Below are 19,777 nucleotides of genomic sequence, written 5' to 3'. Positions count from 1 at the left end.
CAATGCCACAGCTGTCTCTTAGCTCAGAGAGAGGTGAACCTTATACTTACTTGGGCAGAAATAAACATTCCGTGCCTATTGGCAGTCTTCATTCTGGGAATAGGGAATTGGCAGGTGGACTACCTAAGTCTCCAGCAGATTATTCCCAGGGGTTTCTTCATCCCGACATTTTTTTCGGGCTGTTTGTCAAAGATGGGGGACTCCGGACATCTTCTAGCATCCAGTTCAACATAAAGTTAGTTAACTTTGTGTCCAGCACAAAGGATCCATTTGCATGCAGAACAGATGCGTTGGTGATGCCGTAGGATCAGTTCTCGCTGATCTTTGCATTTCCCCCTATTCAATTGCTGCCTCGACTTCTTTGCAGGATCTAGCTGGAAAGAAAACCGGTAATTCTGGCAGCACCAGCATGGCCCAGAAGGTCATGGTATGCAGAAATCATAAAGATGGCAGTGGAGGGTCTGTGGTCCCTTCCACTAAGGCCCGACCTGTTCTCACAGGGGCTGATATTCCATCCTACTTTACGAACACTAAATTTAACGGCCTGGCTATTGAAACCCACATTCTGAAGAAACCTGGGCTTTCCAGGTCGGTTATCTCTACTTTGATTAATGCAAGGAAGCCAGCTTCCAGAACTGTATATTATAGAGTCTGGAAGGCTTATGTTTCCTGGTTTGAATCCAAGGGTTGGAACCCTTATGCCGTGTACACACGATCGGAATTCTCGTCGGAAAAAGCTCTGATGGTTTTCCCGACGGAATTCGGCTTAAGCTGTCTTGCCTACACACGTCGCATCAAATTCCGATAATTTATAACAAGGTGACGTACAACACGTACAACGTGACTATAAAAGGGAAGTTCAATAGCCAGTAGCTAATAGCTTCTGTCTCGTAGTTGAATCTGAGCATGCGTGATTTTTGGCATGTCGGAATTGCATACACACGATCGGAATTACCGATTAGAACGTTTTTCCGTCTGGAAAATTGAGAACATGCTATCCATTTTTGGCTGGCGGAAATTCGGACAGCTAAATTCCAATGAACCATACACATGGTCGCATTTTCCGATGAAAAGCTCTCATCGGTCTTTATCTGGCCGGAATTCCGATCGTGTGTACGCGGCATTAGAGATATAGAATTCTTGCCTTTCTTCAATTAGGCATGGAGATGAAGTTGGCCTTGAGTACTTTTAAGGACCAAGTCTCAGCCTTATTGATTTTATTTCAAAGACCGCTTGCTACGCATTCTTTAGTCTGGGGTTTCATGCAAGGGGTGATGCGGATTAATCCGCCAGTTAAATCACCTTTGAACCCTTGGGATTTGAACTTGGTTTTGTCAGTGTTACAAAAACAGCCATTTGAACCAATACAGCATATTCCCTTAGTCCTTCTGACAAGAAAGTTGGTATTTTTGGTTGCTATATCCTCAGCAAGGAGGGTTTCGGAATTTTCTGCTCTTTCTTATAAAGAGCCATATTTGATTTTTCATTAGGACAGAGTGGTGCTACGCCCCCGTCCAGACTTTTTACCAAAAGTGGTTTCAGGTTTGCACCTGAACCAAGATATTGTCATGCCATCTTTTTTTCCAAAACCATGTTCAAGGGAAGAAAAGCCACTACATTGTCTTGATGTGGTAAGCAGTGAAAATCTATTTAAAGGCAACTGCTCAGATTCGTAAGACTGATGTCTTATTTATTCTGCCAGAGGGTCCTAAGAAAGGACAGGCAGCGTCAAAATCCACTGTTGCTAAGTGGATTCGACAAGTGATAATTCAAACTTCTGATTTAAGGGGTAAGATTCCCCCGTTTCAAGTTAAGGCGCACTCCTACCAGCGCAATTAGTGCTTCTTGGGCAGTGCGTCACCAGGCTTCCATGGCTCAGATCTGTAAGGCCGCAACTTGGCCTACATTCACAAAAATTTTATCAGGTGGATGTAAGGAGGTATGAGGATATCACCTTTTGGGCGCAGTGTGCTGCATGCAGCAGTATAAGCCCTCAAGTCGTCTCTCCCTCCCCTCAAGTAGCATTGCTATGGGACGTCCCATTAAGTAATTACTTAAGCTCTCTGTCCCATGATGAACAATAAAGAAAATAGGATTGTTATTACAGCTTGCCTGTAAAAATCCTTTTCTTGGAGTACATCATGGGACACAGAGGTCCCTTCCCTCTTTTTTGGGATTTAAGTATATTGCTTTTCTACAAAAACTGATGTGGAAGGAGGAGGGGTTATATAGGGAGTGAACTTCCTTGATTGGGTATACCAGTGTCAACACCTGAAGGTGGCCCATAATCCATTAAGTAATTACTTAGGCTCTGTGTCCCATGATGTACTCCAAGAAAAGTATTTTACAGGTAAGCTGTAATAAAAATCCTATTTTTCCCTCTTTAACCCCCTTGCTGCCAGATCAGTTTTTGCACACATTTTTTTAAAAATAATTTTAGGCCTGGATTACATAAAACCCCCAAGCCAGCACCCTTGGAGAATAAAATATTGGTTGTTCCAATTTTTTTATGTCACTTGATCTTACCGCAAAGGTCTAGGAATCCAAAATTTTTGTAAAAAAAAAACACAGTAAAATATAAAAGATAAGGTTGCACCGAGTAAACAGATGCCTCAACAAACCTTTAAATTTGTGCACACCTGTGAAATGGCGACACTTCAGCACCCTATATTTTCTATAGGCAATGCTTTAAAAGCCCCCTATAGGTAATTAGTTTAGTGTTATGGGGGAGGTCTTATGCTAGAATTATTGCTGTCACTCCGGTTTGCACTGCAATATGTACAACAATTGACGTTTTCACACATAGGTGCCCCCAACACGTGAATTTACATTCATATTTTTTGGGGGGGGGGGGGGGGGGTTTATGTGCTTGGGGGGGGGGGGGGGTGTGGCAGTGCAGCCGCCAAGTGTGTGTGTGAGACTTCCCCGCTGCCAGGTCCATACATCGTAAATGTACAGAGAAAAGGTTAAAGAGTAACTGAACTGTGGAAGCTGTGCCCCAAAAAAAAGAAGAGGGCAGAGGGCTAAGAAATGGCCGCCAGTATTGCATGTGGTCTCCCTGCAGCTGAACTTGCCCCCGTTGGTTACCTTGCTCATTCTGCACTGTCTGTGTGAAGGCAGGGCTCCTGTTTCCTCATGTCAGAGCAAGAAGAACGGTGAGCTGCACAGTAGTGACATCACCAAATCTCTTCAGACTAGCAATTAGAGGTAGCAATGCCTTAGATTTCACACTGCAGATCATAGCAGGATTTGATGCTGCAGGCTCAGGAATGGCTAGGCATGTCTCCTACCAGGAAGAGCACTGAAATTTTTGTGGAGAAATTTAGGCAAAAGGCACATTTCTCACGGTATAATAATCGATGCACCCACGCCAGATGATATAAAATAGGTGGCAGCTGCTGTTCCAATTCTATATAGTGAATTGCTAAAATGTTCACAAACCTGGATGTATAAAACAGCGCTTGCTAGTAACACATAGAATATACAATGTGAACTATGTTTAATACTAGTGCAAACAAAATTGGTGTAAAAAATTAAATAGTGTGGGGGGGGGGGGGAACTATATAGTAGAACAGTCCTTGATACATAGGTGAACATGAAATATGCAAAAATTAGTCATATACTCCAATGAAAAGACAATCTTCCTGCATGGGTCATACGGTGACAATTAAAGGGGTTGTAAACCCGCATGGTTTTTCACATTTAATGCATTCTATGCATTGAGCTGAAAAACCTTCTGTAGTGCTGCAGCCCCGCAGCCCCCCCCCCCCCCCATTTTACTTACCTGAAAGCTGTCACCCTCTGTCCGGAAATGAGCACACCAGATCTAGCTGGTATCTCGTGTCCTAAATGGATAGATTGATAGTAGTGCAGCCATTGGCTCCCGCTACTGTCAATCAAATGCAATGATGCGGTGCCAAGTCCTACATTCTGTGTGAATGGACACAGATGTGGGACTCGGGAGCACACCCACACAGATGTCCACCAAGGAGAGCGCTCCAATGTGGACATTTGATGCGGGGGGGGGGGGGGGGGGGGAGTCACCAGCGCCGTTGAGGGACCCCAGAAGAGGAGGAACGGGGCCACTCTGTGCAAAACAAATTGCACAGAGGATGCAAGTTTATGTTTGTTATTTTAATAAAAAATAAAAATTCGGGTTTACAACCCCCTTTAGGTGTGGATGTACACTCTCCAGATGTTGTAGATCCCCCCCCCCCCCCGCCTTATAACGAGAGATTATATAGGGCTTGTGGGGTCTCCTCGGGTCTTTTAGGCAAAGCCTCCAGTGTCCCCCTCCTCAAGATAGAGTGGAACTTCAAGCCGGGATGTGACCAGCCGTATAGGTAGCAAAAAACAGAGGCCAGACGCCTCATAGTGTGAGACCTTATAGGTAATTTTATTAAAAGCCTCAATGGGCTGTAGCATAAATCTGGTAAATGCAGTCTATACCTGCCAATGCGAACAACTGCAAACACAGTGAGGATTGTGGAAGCTGTATGACCCACACCAAAGTCAGCATGTGCTCCACAAAGACGTAATGTAGCGCAACGTGCGTTTCGTTATCAAACGTGAGGCCATCAGAAGTTGAAAATCACGCGATGCCAACACTAGAAATATCCTCCCCACGATATAAGCCTGCCCCACCCTTACATAGCAGATAGATGTTATGCAAATCATGTGGTTTGCTTGTGACTGTATGGTGAAATAAAAAATGTATTCGATTAGTAATATTGTCCATTTAATGCAGAACCGACACTTAATATATAATTTTAACAAAATTGGCAAATAGGTCAATTTTCCCCACATAAAAAGGGCAACTAATTATCCATTAAACGTCATTTTTAAATAGCCTGGGAAACGAACATTAATTAACCCATATATGCCCAACAGGTCTAGAGTAAATAAATATTAAATAGTTAAAATAGGTTTATTATGGAATATATGAATCCTGTTGGCCCACTATATTTTGTTCTGTATTAAATATGATCATATGCAAATCCAGATGAGTTACGAATTACATAATCAAAATCCACAACTAGCTACTAAAAATTGGATCCATATCAATATTCATACCCTGATGACTACATAACTTGTGGATCCAACTTGTTTCATTCTGTGACCCAGCCTTTCGCATATCTTTACCCCTCCAATGTTGATCAATTTTGTCTATCCGACAAAGTGAGTAAACTGGGGTCCCTATTATGTTTTAAGCTAAAATGGTTTGAAACGTTGCTTTCTAAACATTTTTGATGTTAGTGCAGTGTTTACCCAGATGTATAGATAATGTTCGTGTAGTGCAGCCAACATACTGTCGGCCACAAGGACTGCAAAGCAGATGGGTCACATACGTACTTTGACAGGCAATGTGCTTTTTAATGAGGTATTCCTTAAAGGTAACATTGGACTAGAAAAAAGTTTTCCTTTTTCTGTTCCTAACTGTTCTGCAGGGTTTACATCTGCCATAGGTGTAAAACCCGTTATGGTCCAGAAAGGTCACCAACCGATTTGGAGGGTTTGGTACATTATGCACCAATTTATCTATCTCTCAAATTTGGTGTCTTGTGGTACACAAATCTAGGCTTGCTCAGGATGCTGCTTAGGCACAATTAATAATTCTTGATGTCCCCTATAACCTAGCACATCTTCACTTTTTGAGTTGAGATCAATTTATGTTTGGTATCTGGGGGCATGCTGCCTTCTTTCTTTGTCTTCTTGCAATTAAATAAGCAGGCTACAAGTCTTGTAATAACCTACTGCAGCATTAAACTGCTTGGTTGCTAACACTATGGGGATTATTTACTAAAGGCGAGTCCACAGTGCAGTGTACTTGACTATGCAGTCGCTGTAAGACAATAAATACAGCATTTTTGCTTGGACATGATTGGATGATAGAAATCTGCAGAGCTTCCCCTCATTTCAGTTCTACAGTGACTGCACTTGCAGTGCACAGTGGATTTGCCTTTAGTAAATCAACCCCTATGTCTGTCTTTATTGACCCAGGTACAAGGACCCTCTATGAATGATGTCTTCTGGCCTATCAGAAAGGCTCTTGTCACAGAATCTTTTATCACAGTGGCCCACCTGCTGGCAGCACGTGAAGATTATTCTCGCATTGTCCATACCTGCAATGCTGCTTTCTGCCAAAAAACCCGCAGCTCCATCCAGAAGGTAATCTTCTAAGGCTGATAAATATCTAAGCATGGTAATGTTTTTTGTGCAAATCCACTTTAACAGGTCGGCTTCACCTGAAGTGAAGTTTTTCATCTGATTGGCTAATGTAAAATTAGTGCAACCAGCACTTTTTGAGACTGAATTCTCTGGTTGTTGGAATGTAGATTGTATGGAAGGGGAGGTAATATTTGGCTTTATACTACTGTGGCAGCCTGCTTTGTTAGTACACTGCAGTCTTTCTCTGCAGAGATCAGATACCAGCTCCCTTAGCCCCTGTACACACGGTCGGAGATTTCCACAACCAAATCCGTCGGATTTTGTCCGTCGGATCTTGTCCGAAACTGTTGCATACACACGGTCGGGCCAAATTGGCGAAAAATCCGATCTTTCAGAACGTGATGACGTAATTTCGTTACGATGGGACTACATTCAGGCTAGTAGCCAATAGCTTTGATGTAGGAATTTGATCTGAGCATGCGTGGCACTTGGTCCGATGAAAATGCTCTACACATGATCGGATTAGGTCCGTCCGGCCCAGTTGGTCGGGAAATATTTCCAACATGTTGGAAAATTGGGTCGGACGGAGATTCGGACGGAATCAGTCCGATGCATACCACACACAGTCGGATTATCTGACAACACGGTCCGATAAGACTCATTCCGACAGATTCTCCGACTGTGTGTACAAGGGCTTAAGCTGGCTCAGACCTATAGCTTTGCATACGGCAGGGAGTATAAACCTTGCTGATTTTGTAGATCTATAGCTTTAAGTTAAGCAGTGGGTGTATCTTAATGCAACAAGAGACTGCTGTTCTCATATAGTAGTGGTCCCTAGCTGTTTAGGAGCTCTGAATCTGCTTTACAAACAAAACTAATAGTAATGCTTTTAAATACTTTATTTTAATTGACCCTAAATGTATTTGCATAATTTCAAAGACTCCTCCCCTTTTTTTACATTTTTTTTTTAAAATTTTTTTTTTTTTTTTTTTATTACAGGTGCTTATGACAGGCATTGTGCCTGATCGAGGGGGAAGACCCAATGAAATTGAGCCTCCTATGCCTTCTTGGGGAGAAAGAAAGGAGGGAGGTGGTGGGCGTCAGAATTGGGGAAAGCGAAACAAGAAAAGAAAGAACTGAGTGCCAGATAAACTTGTATCTGGCTTCTTATTCGTGGCCTCTTGTCTGCCAAAATTCTATTCAGGGGGTAAAAATTTGTTTGCACTTTTTATTAACAGAGCCAGGTAGTGGCTTTTTGCATGGTTCCTACCTGCTAAGCAGGTAATATCTATGAAAGGAGTTCCAGATGTGGACTCTATATTACAGTTATCAAAACAAAGAGGATTTTTTGGGTTCAACTAGCAACTAGTTAGACTCCCTGATATAATATTATAATTTTTATAGATTTCTTAATGCCTATAGAGCGCTAACTAACAAGTGTGTTTCTTTTGGCTTTGCCCCATGGTATAACTAACACTGGTGGTAATGTCTGTTGGTGTTTTGATTCTATAGACCTCATTCTTTTTAGTGCTTCCCCGGGGCAGGCCAGTCGACTCAATGGCACAAATTCAGCTTACAGTTAGTGTTTTTTTTTTTTTTTGGTTTTGTTTTTGTTTTTTCAAAGCTTAGTTGAACAAGCTAAAATTTTAGGACCCGTTCACACTGAATCTGACTTTGAAATCATGCAACTTCACTTAAGCTCGCACAATTTCAAAGCCGCATGTCAAGGCGACTTCATGCACCTATCCAACTCTCACCTGAAATCGCCAAGAATAGTGAGGGAACTTTTTCCTAATTGGTGCAGCACAGCAAAGGTCAGCTTTGTGTGCCGATTCGAGCAGTTTCATTCCTGACAATAGGGTGTGACTTGTCATACACTTTTGGACCTGTCAAGTCACACCGGTGTATATGGGGGGGGCTTAAAAGCTGATTTTGCTACCATGAACAGCTGCACCATATTTTGCACACACCAGTTTTAGTAAATCAACCCCTGTGTGTAGCCTACAAAAAGAGCTCACGTTTAGCAGGTACCTCTATTCATGGTGTACAACTTAGGAACTGTGATCAGCCACTGATTTGTTTACAGAAGGCTTTTTGCCTGCTAGAGAATTGTTTTCAAAGCAAAGAAAACTTGATAAAATAAAAAAAAATTATAAAGGTTTAATATTTTTGAGAATGGGGGAGTACAACAGTGCACACATAATCACTACACTACATAGTTAAAGCTGTACTCCAAGAATATATTTTGCATGCTTGCATTGGACCAGCTTGCTTTGCTGTAAGTATGCATATCTGGAGGGGTGCCATAAATCACTGTAGTAGCGTAGCATAGCATATATACAGTGATAGCTGTGATCTTCAGGTTCATTGGGAGTGGCTTACCCTCTACACACTGATCAGAGGTTGCTCGCTCAGCACCTTTGCCATTCATAAAACCTCTAGTATTTTTTTCAATTAATTCATTTTTACAAGAACACCTTATATTCATTGAAAAAATTACAAGGTGTTCTATAAATGGCAGAGGTGCTGAGCGAGAGCCTCCTTGTGGTCTACGTCCACAGGGGAAGCCACTCACACAAAACCAGAAACGTCAGGGCTTTCACCGTTTGTACCGTGGTCCACTACAGTGATTTACAGCATCCCCAGTGGCCCTCTGGTTATCAGATATGCATACTTGCATCAAGCCAAGCTGGCCCAATGTAAGTATGCAAAAATATAATTCCTGGTGTTTTGCTTTAAAACTGATCTCCAAGCAAGCAACTAAATACAAAGTTGAACGACGTTGCCTGACAATTATTTGTATTTCTGCTCAGCCAGTGTTTTGATAAACGTATCACATTTGGCTCCCAGACCTCCCTGCCCACTACAGTGCAGTTAAGCAAAACAGCCTGGTCTTGGATCTGCCCCAGTCTGAGTGGACAATGAAGAAACATCATCACATTTCTGAAGTAATGGCTGTGCTCGCCAGTCCTGTAAGCTTATTCACTTTGCTTAGTGTAAATTCCATGGCAATAAATGTGTTCTCCCGTGACAAGTTTTCTTGGTGAACTCCTAAGCTTGAATCAGAACTCAACTCTATCTTGCTATGGTGTCTGCTGTTGCATTCTGCACTATGCAAAAGCATATTAAGGGGTGACTTGCACTTCTTTCAAGAGATCACTGTGTTGACAGCAGGTTCTCAATGTATAAAATACACAGCTTTAAAGAGCAGCTTGATTGTCTTTAAATATTTTATATTGATTATAAATTCTTTCAGTTTCCAGTTGGGGAAAAAAGTCACCTGCAGTTAGTTTTGTTGCTAATAACACAAGGGGTTATATGTTGGGTATTATCTAAAAATGTTTCCACTTCTTCTCCTTCTCCTTCTCCTTCTCCTTCTAATAAAAAAAACAGGTGAACACAACACAAGGGGGCATATTTATAAAGCCTTAAATCTGACATCCACCACACATTCACTGTAGGTGAAACTTCCTAGTGCATGCATTTTAAATGAGGATTCCCCACCAGTGAATGTTTGGTGAAAATCGCATTAACTGCTGTTTAAGTTTGCCCAGGGTGTGAAAAAAAGCTGATTTTTAGTGCTTTGTTTTATTTCAGATAATTGCAGAAGTCAGTTTACGCTATAATCATTTGAATATGTAAAATGTTTTCTAAAGGCTTCTGTTTCAAGGAGGCAGTTGCTCTCAATTTTTCTTGCACAATATACATTGTGCATTGTTTGTTTAATTTTATTGTGGTCCAAATGGCTAAATATAAATTTGCTTTATTGATTTGTCCTTGTCCATGTGTTATAAATATGTAAGCAGGTGCCTGCTTGTACTCTTTTTTTTTTTTTTTTTTTTTTTGCTTATGTTAACAGTGTGCCTGAGCTGGTGGGTCCACATAAGATCTTTTTCTTAGGGCTGATTCAGACCATTGTGATGTATCACTGCTTCTCACAATGCAAGTTTTGATGGGCCTGCAGGGGTACCACAATGTACAGATGGTTCACATCTATTTGTTTGAGGGGTTGTATTAAAATGTAGGGTTGCACCGATAGAGCAAATGCTCCAATGCTTGATCCGATGGAGGAGGATTGAAAACTATACAGGGAGAACAGTGCTCACCCCGGACTGTCCATTGTGTGCTCCTTCGGTCTCCCCGTCCCCCTGTCCCAGATCTGTCAGGATGGAGAGCGGAGGAAGGAGCCGGTGAATGTAATTTACCGGCTCCTTCCTTTTCTGAATGCACGGAGACGGTGATCACTGACTCTGTCCATTCATAACCGAGCATCTGTGTTTTACTATGCTTGAGTTTATGACTGGAGAGGAGCCTCTGTCTCCTGTCCATTCACATTCATCTTCAGTGCAGCTAAGGTTGCTGAGAAAGGGACTGGGGGTTCTGTCCCCCCCAAAAGAAAAGAATTGTATAGAGCAGTTTGACTGTTAAATCAAGTTTGCATCAGTAAAATACATGGCACCACATAACAAATGTACTTCCTGTTTATTTATTTTTTGAGACCATTGAGTAGGTTCACCACACCATGGGTGGCAGACCACCTCCAAATGAACATGTAGGTGTAGCTTAGGTGAGTACACTTTGCCACAGGTCCTGTTTTTGCTTTTAAGGTGTGGTAATTCAAGTAGCACTGTCTGTCACACTCACCTTTTGCAGTCACCACAACTGTGAGCCGATTGCTTAGTTAGCAGTTGTTGTGCAGTATTTCAGTGCAAGCATCCCTCTGGCCTCTGGATGGGGGGTTTCCCCAACCACAGTGTGAAAAAGGACTTGATGAATAAGCTGTCCTAGCATAAGGCAAATGCAGTTCAACCAGTTGCAAAAGTATGAATCCACCCTAAACCCTCCAACGCATCTAATAAAGCTGTGTTACTTTTAGATCTGCCTAATCTTTACTTGCTTTGGGGTTCTATAATGAAATAAAGGCTTGCATCAATCTAGGAATTCTAAGAAAACTTCGCTTTAAAAAAAAAAAAAAAAAAGTACTCCTGCACCGTAACACTTGAAGCTTTACACTTAAACCAAATATTAAAGAAAAACTGGGACAGTGTGGGTTGTGTTGTGTGTGTGTGTTTTTTTTTTTTTTGTCAAAGCTTAATTTAACCAGCTGAAGTTAGAAGCTGATTGGCTACCATGCAGAGCTGCACCAGATTTTGCACTCTCCAATTCTAATAAATGAACCCCCAGAGTGGTATTTTGTGGTGAGGTCTTGTTATTGGTGAAAAGTAGATAACACTTTTCCTTTTACAAATTAACCCCAAAGGAATAGGAAAATGTTCAAGTTAAAGAGGAAGTAAACCCTGATGGGTTTACTTCCTCTTTTTTTCCCTGCAAAGGTAAAGCATAATGGACTACTATGCATCGCATAGTAGCTCATTATGTGTCACTTACCTGACACAGGAGCCAGCGAAGTCGCCGCTGATCCCTGTAGTCCGCCGCATCCATCTTGCTGGTGGCGTCTCGCAGCTCCGACCAATGACAGCGGCGAAGCCGCGATGACGTCACTCCCGCGCATGCGCACGGGAGTCGACAAATTAGGCAAATCCATTCTTGGACTTGCCGCATTTAGTGCGCCTGCGCGCCGCTGTCTACGGCGCATGCGCCGTAGACAGCGGTGCCCATTTTCGGGCAAATATCTCCTAAACCATATAGGTTTAGGAGATATTGCTTGGACCTACAGGTAAGCCTTAATCTAGGCTTACCTGTAGGTCAAAGTGGTCTGAAGGGGTTTACTTCCTCTTTAAGCATAGTGAACCGCAAGAAGTCAAAATAAAATATATTTTTATTTATTATAAATGTAAAAATATCTTTACCACCCCTAGCAGACATCTGCAATAAACTTTTGATTGCTGGGGGTTGTTTTAGGATTGCTATGGGTTACTGCACAATCTTCTGCACATAATACAGGCATTTTTAGAATTGTATTCGACAAGAAAGTATTGTGACTTGCTAGTAAAAAATAAAAAAAATCACATAAATAAATTAGTTGTATCTTAACATACTACTAAGTGATCTGTGCATGCCATAGTACACTATGTACACAGAGAGAGACCCCACAGAGGTAATTATCTCTTTAGTAATATACAATAAAAAAAAGTTGTTGTTTTTTTTTTTTTTAATTGTCCTTAGGTTGTAGTCTGTTTACTGGTCACAAGTTTCCTTCCCCTTGTATGTGAAGCTCTTTAAAAGTATCGAGTATTTGATTGACAGCTGGTCGCATCTTTGTGTTCACCTTTAGAGCTTGCACTTTCTCTTGCAACATACTTAACTGACTCTGCAGCTTGGCATTTTTTGCAGCTAGCTGGGAGTTGATGCAGTGCAATCTGGCATTGTCCATTAAGAAGTGGTCCCTCTCCTGCAATGCAAACCAACAATATATCAGAGGCATATGAAGATAAGTTTGTAACAGAGAATTACATTTTTTTTATTTTTTTTTATTTCACTGTATACACAGGTGTTCAACCAGGGCCAAACTCCAGTGTTCTTAAACCTGTGCTAGGGACCATTCACTCAAATGTGTCCTCAAAATAGGATAAAGCTGTGTCTGAAGCCATACATTTCAGTGTCATTTTTTTTGCACTTTTAAATTTTATTGATAGGTTTTAGACTATAGTGGTTGCATATACATTTCTACTGTGCCTTACAAATGGAGAGAAATCAAATCAAAACCTTAGTATTTGCTTCTCAGGGTCTGGAGCTTGTTGAGGCCATACAAAGGAAACTGAGCCCCAGACAAGAATAACATTTGAGTGAATGTTTCAAGCCCTATATCCATAATACACATGTATGTGCATGGTCCACAGTTTGGAAATCTCAGTATTCTTTTTTTCAGTGTACGTTTGTAAGGTTTATATGGGTACAGCGTTATTGCAGCCTATTGGCTCCCGTCCACCACCATGTAAATAGAGGTCAACCCTGAATGACCACCTGCGTCCTAGCAGCCAAGCACAATAGGCAGCGGGGTTCTAGTAATGTTGTGTAATCGATGTAAAAACTATTTGTTTATTTACTGTGATGGTTAATAGGGTCCATGTACGCAGCACAGCTGGATGCATGTAAACCTTACACAAATGTGTGTCTTACAGCTAAAAAATGCAAGCCAAAATCCTATGTTTTCTGTTGTGAAATGTGCCCTTTAGCCTGATTTAAACTTTAGATTGCCTGTTGAGGTGAACATCTACAATTACACCCCCCAATTATGTTGGCTTTAGATATTCCTACTACCTTTTCCGTTTCTTTAAGCTGTCTTTGTAAGGAAATTGAGGTCCTGCAGTTTTCTTCGCAGTTGGTTTTGACATGAGCGGGGTCTTCTGAAGCAACAGGACCACCAGAATCAGTTTGACACGCTTTATGGCTTAGACCTTTCTTTTTATTGCTGTGCATGGAACTGCTGGGCCTAGATGTCCAGGTCTCTGTACTGTCCTTGTGCAAACCTGAATGCAGAGTGCAATTAATCCATAAATAAAGATATAAACTATGTAATCTTACTCAATATATGACTATGATTGGTGGAAACTATACATAAGAGCCTGTTCACACCAGAAGCTGAGTTAGAATCCAGCTACTGTTCTGTGGTGCCAGGAGATTTTATGAAAAGCAATCAAATTTTTATGCCAGGTCAGATCAGAGCAATTTAATTTCCAATTTCTTTCAGTTGACTGAAACTGCCTTTTTTTTTTTTTTTTTTTTCCAAATGATTTGAGATTCTTAAAAATAGAATGGAATTTTTGCTTCCTCAAACTGCCAGTAGTTTGGCCAGATGTAGAATACCAGATGTTTGCTCTTCTTAGTGTGTGTGTGTGTGTGTGTGTGTGTGTGTGTGTGTCCGGTGACCAGTAGTAGATAATCTGTAGTGTATAAATAGAGAAGAATTACCTTCAGGTACATAGCCTTGCTTAGCTACAGCCCAAATCTGGTTAAAAAAAAAAAAAAAAGAGGTGAGAAGCCTAACTACAATGTAACAAACACCTGCTGGGTATACATGTAAAGATCATTTCTATGAAAGCATTGGAACTCTATCTTTTGGCCCATTCCTTCTCTAGGGGTATTGCACTGATAGTCCTCTCATACCTTGAGATAACAACACTGTTTTAGTGTAACTTTAATTTTCCTTTTTGGAATGGCAGGGCCTTTTTGACATTATCTTGTACTGCAGATGTCTTGTCAGTTCGGCAATAGGTGCAGTTCACACTTCTAACATCACCGTTTTTACTAAAGAGACGAAAGGGCACTGCTCACCAACCCAGTGCATTAGTATGTAGATAAATGTGGTCTCAGCCAGGGTGGCTCTAGCCATGACATGTTTCGCCCTGCTCACCAGGGCTTGGTCACAGACCTCAGGAAAAATGTCGGAGGGATGTGGCTAGAGTGACCCTGGTTGAGACCACATTTATCTGCATACTAATTCACTGGGTTGGTGAGCAGCCCCCTTCCGTCTCTTCGATAATGCTCTTACACCTCTGTATGGTGCACTGATGCCAGCTACCTTCACTGCAACCAGCGGGGAGATCTTGGTCTCGGCTTAGAGTGGCACTGCAAATTTCATTTGGATCACTGTTTCATTTATTTATTTTAAATACTCTGCCCTCTGTCATGATTAAGCTTACATTGGTCATGTGCTGTCCAGATTCAGAATTCCTTATGAATCCAACAAGGTAAATTATTACATTACATGGTTCATGTGACCTCATGGTTATTAGGCTACCCTGCCTTTATAAAAGACCTGTATTAATGCTCTGTAACTTCTATTCTGAAACCACCACTGTCTCTACACACCCATCTCTCTTGTTTTGAAGTATCTGTTTAACTAAACCTCATTCAACACTAACCTATGAGAAAATAGATTGTGTAACTGGGGATGGTGTTGCACTCCCAGACTCCCCCCCCCCCCCCTCCCTTTTTTATTTTTTTTATTTCCCATCTTTTCATCCAACACCATCTGTTCTTTGTGTCCTATGGTATTTGTCTTATGGACTGAGTTGTTACGGTGCAGTCATATTGACTCCATTGTTCTTTTACCTGTACTGGTTTCTTCTTCCCTGTATTTTCTATAAGAATGTCAATAAACACTATTACCAGAAAGCACTGGGAATCAATGTCGTGAAATAAGTGGTTTGATGAATCAACAGCCACTGTCATTAAAATGAAAAGGACAGGCCCTGTCAGGTTTGACCAAATTGTTTTCTTCCCTTTTGTGCAATATTTACAGTTGCTTCCAAAAATCTTTCAATCAAAAGTATCTATAATCTGTGTTCATTAATACAATTGTTGGGACTTTATATGAGACCACTGCTGCAGAGTTCATATGTCTCCATCTTCATTTTTCTGTATTTATAATCAACTGGTCGTTCATGATTATGAGGTTCACAAAATCCCAGAATCCTCCTTTTCAGGTACGTTTCCTGATGTAGTATAACTAAAGGAAGAAAGGCGTTGGCTGCTTTTACCAATGAGAAATTGTTGGGTTGTTCAATTTTAGGTTAGACTTTTAAAGCTGAAAAAAAAAAATGATGATGAGATAGATATTGTAGTTTTGTTGGGCCAGTGTGTCTACATATTCCATACCTGTGGGAGCTTGAATTCACTATAGTAGCTGCCGCTACTCCAGTGATCCTTGCTGTCTTCTGTGCCAAGTGGCTGTCCCATTACATGCTGAATCAAGGAGGTCACTCAGAGAACACCTTGTATTTTTTTTTTTTTTTTTTCCTCCTGAAGGTATTCCCTGGATGAGGTGAAGTAACATCACAATCAGAGAATGCTTTGCATTCACTGAAAAAAATTGCAAGGCATTCTCTGAATGGAACCCATGCCATGTTCACTATGAAGCAAGGCAGCCATACAGCATAAAAGCCAGAAGGCAGTGAGGCACATTGTAATAGTGGCTGCGAATTTAGTGCTCAGGGATCAGCCAGGTATGGAATATACATACTTACTTTTGAGCCAAGCTGGACTAATGCACAGTAACTAGGCAAAATAAATAATGCCTAGAATTCAGCTGTAAAGAAGTACTAGAATAGGTTGCTAGAAGTGACACAGACACAATAGAGAAGGGTCACTTGCAGCAGCAAATCGGATAATTCCTTTCATTTCCTAACCTATGCTGGAAAATTACGTCTGAAATGCCCTTTGCTCTGCTATATTAGTACATTTGCTTTGACAACCAATTTGGGCGGTCACTTCATCAGAAATCAAATATCAAACCACAGACTTCATCACTTCCTGCCTCTTGTGACATTGAGGTTAAGCAAAACAAAAATAGAGAAATTCCAGATTACCAGCACATAGGACTAGGTTCATTATGTACACACTGCATTAACAGAAAACTGGCCTAGCATTTTCTTGCTGTCTTTAGCTAATTCTTCAGATGCTCAGTTTAGATGTGACCGTGTAAAGCATGTTGGTTCTTACATTGACTTTCATATGTTGAAACTTTAATTCTAGACGCATCTGTCCAAGCTGAATAATTTGTAGGGTTAATTTTAATTAATTAAACAATTATACTTAATCTTCTCAGCCACTCTTGTGCTTCACATACTACGCAGGTTAGACGATCACTTTACTTGCTTCCTGCCAGCTGCACAGAGACCTCTCCACCTCTTCCAATCAGAGAATGCCTTGAATTTAATAAGAATAATGCAAGGCATTCTGTGAAGTAAGCAGGTGACCCATGCAGCTACTCTGCATGGTACCAAGAAAGCTACTCTAGTTCGTCTTCGCTTCCACAGGTATTAATTTCTTTCAAATTATCAAGTTTAAACAGTATTATACTTTTTGTTCTCAGATATATAATTAGTAATTCATATGGCAATTCTAACATAACATTGTTGTTAACATGTATATATCAAACTTTTGGATAGAGTAGAGAAGGGCTGAAACCACTATTGTATTAGTTTTGGCTGTTTGTGTCTCACATGGGAGATTTCCCTTCCCTTCACTTCCTGTCCTGGAGATGCAGCAGGAAATCAGAGAAAATCTCATCAAAGTGAGGGGAATTCTCATCGTAGACCATTGTCAGTGGAACATTAGTCCCTAGGAGGTGAGTATCCCTCCCCTCTTGCTATGCTGACAACTTGAACATTTGGGGATTTTCTTTTACTTTCTGTCTTTGTGACCATGGTTGTCAGGACTAAAAGAATGGGGTGAATCGCCTCAAGTGGGGACACAGACCATGTTAAAAAAACTTAGTGATACTAAAGTCCTGTTGAATTTTTATTTTTTTTTTCCAAGGGGAAATTTTTTTGATTTATTTTTATGGTTTTGCACAGAGCAGCCCTGAACCTCCTCTTCACAGAAGAGAGTGCATTAAGATTAAAAAAAAAAAACCTTGTGCCTTTACAACCACTTTAATAGAGGGTCTAACCCTTCCCCACTCTATCCAAAGCTAAGAAAAACAATGTTTTGCCCTTACACCGACTTTAATACTAGGAGTGCCACCAATAATTGAAAGTGGTAGGGTGGTCACTTACACAGCTGGGGCACAGAGGAGATTCCTTCAGTTGTATTTCCACCAACGTTTGTAGGACAGGAACTCCAAGCTTGGAGCAAATCTGGCTGGCTTTCATAAAGTATGATGTCATCTCCTGCTTGTTTACCGGTCCTTCCCTATGAAGAAGGTGTGAGAGGGTTATGAAATACCTCCTTACCCATTATCCAGCCACACATTCTGGTTTCATATGTACTGGTCTTGCAGAGTTCTAATAAAAAGATCAACACAGCCAACTTGCTCTTGGTACATAAATTTTAAAGAATGATGTAAGTCGTTGCAGACATTACACTTCTAGATCAGCTATGCCTTCTGACATTTCCATATACATCTCAGTCAAAATACCATATACTAGCCTACCAGGAGCTCAAGTCTAAGGCTGCCTGATTTCCTCCATTCATCCTGCTGCTACCTCCTAGAGCAGGGATACTGAATTCAAATTTGCAGGGGTCCGGTCAGTAAACTTTTCTTCCAGCAGAGGTCTGAGTGTCATATTGGTGCTATGACTCAGATCCTTTGCATCTCAGCCTCCCGTGCATGTTGCAATTGTTTTCTATTGCCCTTTTGAGAGGCTGGTGTTTTTCTAGTGCATAAAAAACATAGATCTTGGCACAAGTGTGAACAAGCACAAGGATAGCGCACTTTTTATTGTTTGGAGCTTGTTACACATCCTGCTTTGATTGGTGATTTAGATGTTGGTGTCTGTTTGATCTAGTTTTTATTGCATTTAAATAAACAACTTAAGCTGCGCTAGTACTAACATAGTTGAAAATAACAGTAAGTGAACCAAAAACAATAATTTCAGTAGAATTGAGCATATAAAGACCTTCAAACACAGATGGATGTGCTTATGTTATATATTGAGACTGATTGAAACAGCACTCAAACACCACTCAGCCTTGTGAACCTCCGCCACATGAAATGCAAGCTTACCAAAAGAAAGCTAAATCGTGCTTGCGGCTTACAACCCAGCCAGGGCTTTTATCCAAAGGATGGGAATTGCCAACACACAATGGTTCTTGATATGCAGTAAAAAGGACATCAGTCAGGGATAAGGTGTCTCTGTTATCGAATTGCCAAAGACCAGGCACAAATGCTTGCAAACAAACCAAAAGTGCATGCAGAGATTATGGTGTATACAAGCCCTAAGGGCCTCTTTACACCAGAACAAGGTACAGGAAATGCGTAGGGAATGCATTTGGCGAGGCTGCGGTCCAGATAGGAGTGTTACTAGGTCTGGATCTGAACCGCGATCCGCTATTTAGTGATGCCTGTACTAGAGTTAAAATGAGTGTAGTGCAGCAACTTACATGGTGTCCTGGAACCCAGCCTAAAATCTGGGTCCTCAAACTCCCCTTTTGCCACTCTTGCCATTAGTGTTTTTTTTTTTTTTAACTCTTTCTTATTTTCTGCCTCTTCACCCCAATTTCTTTACTGTGGGCCTTAACACTTTACCTCTACCTTCCCCAATTTCTATAGAAGACATCCATTTATTCCTGGTGGCTGTAAGAAAGTGTCTATGAACCGCCCAACACTGTGCTATTTAACCTAAGTGTCCACTCAGCCTAGTCTCAACTCTTAGGCCGCGTACACATGATTTTCCAGCTGACTTTTTCTTCCTCAAAGTCCGGCGGACCTAGAAATAAAACATGTTTTAAATATCCCCGCCGAAAGTCCGCCGAGCCTGCCGGGAAGTCCGCTTATCGAGCCCGGCGAGAAGAACCGGAAAGCGTGGAGAAGTCGGAAGAAGACCCCTGGAGCTGCCTAATAAACTACTTTAAAAACCTGTGTAGTGTGTTTTTTTTTTTTTTTTTTTTTTTTTTTTTTATTGACACACTTTCCCCCAGGTGAATGGTTAGGGGTACGATGTACCCCATGCTCATTCACATGGGGTGGGGGCCCCCTTATTAAGGGGGGCTCCCAGATTCCGATAAGCCCCCACCCGCAGACCCTGACAACCAACAGCCAGGGTTGTCGGGAAGAGGCCCATGTCCTCATCAACATGGGTACAAGGTGCTTTGGGGTGGGTGGGCCACAGGACCCCCCCCCCCATGTGGCCTGGTACAGTTCAGGAGGGGGGCGCTTGCTTGTCCCCACCCACTTTCCTGACGGGCTGGGCTGCGTGCTCAG

The 19,777-nt window shown here is 41.5% G+C and overlaps 1 protein-coding gene and 1 pseudogene across 3 annotated transcripts in view; one reads left to right on the top strand and one right to left on the bottom strand.

Moving 5' to 3' along the window:
* The window catches only part of LOC143982188 (protein FAM98A-like), a 60,124-nt pseudogene extending 50,186 nt beyond the window's left edge, over positions 1–9,938 (top strand). Inside the window, exons 7-8 of the transcript XR_013274414.1 lie at positions 6,001–6,168; positions 7,168–9,938. The product of XR_013274414.1 is annotated as a protein FAM98A-like (transcript). The remainder of the gene's footprint in view (positions 1–6,000; positions 6,169–7,167) is intronic.
* A 1,991-nt stretch (positions 9,939–11,929) lies between these two features.
* LOC143982179 (RAS guanyl-releasing protein 1-like) overlaps positions 11,930–19,777 on the bottom strand; it is an 80,370-nt gene continuing 72,522 nt past the window's right edge. For both annotated transcript variants that reach the window (XM_077480672.1, XM_077480683.1), the window contains exons 13-16: positions 17,631–17,766; positions 14,041–14,077; positions 13,390–13,598; positions 11,930–12,520 (exon numbers count right to left, since the gene is read on the bottom strand). In XM_077480672.1, coding sequence (XP_077336798.1) covers positions 12,314–12,520; positions 13,390–13,598; positions 14,041–14,077; positions 17,631–17,766 — 589 coding nt within the window. In that variant the 3' untranslated portion in view covers positions 11,930–12,313. The remainder of the gene's footprint in view (positions 12,521–13,389; positions 13,599–14,040; positions 14,078–17,630; positions 17,767–19,777) is intronic.

This window comes from Lithobates pipiens, unplaced genomic scaffold (assembly GCF_037356315.1).
Source record: "Lithobates pipiens isolate NorthernLeopardFrog02 unplaced genomic scaffold, aLitPip1_a1.2 Scaffold_1, whole genome shotgun sequence".
Classification (NCBI taxonomy): domain Eukaryota; kingdom Metazoa; phylum Chordata; class Amphibia; order Anura; family Ranidae; genus Lithobates; species Lithobates pipiens.
Note: the sequence above shows the minus strand (reverse complement) of the source record. Positions and strands in the feature narration are given on the sequence as shown.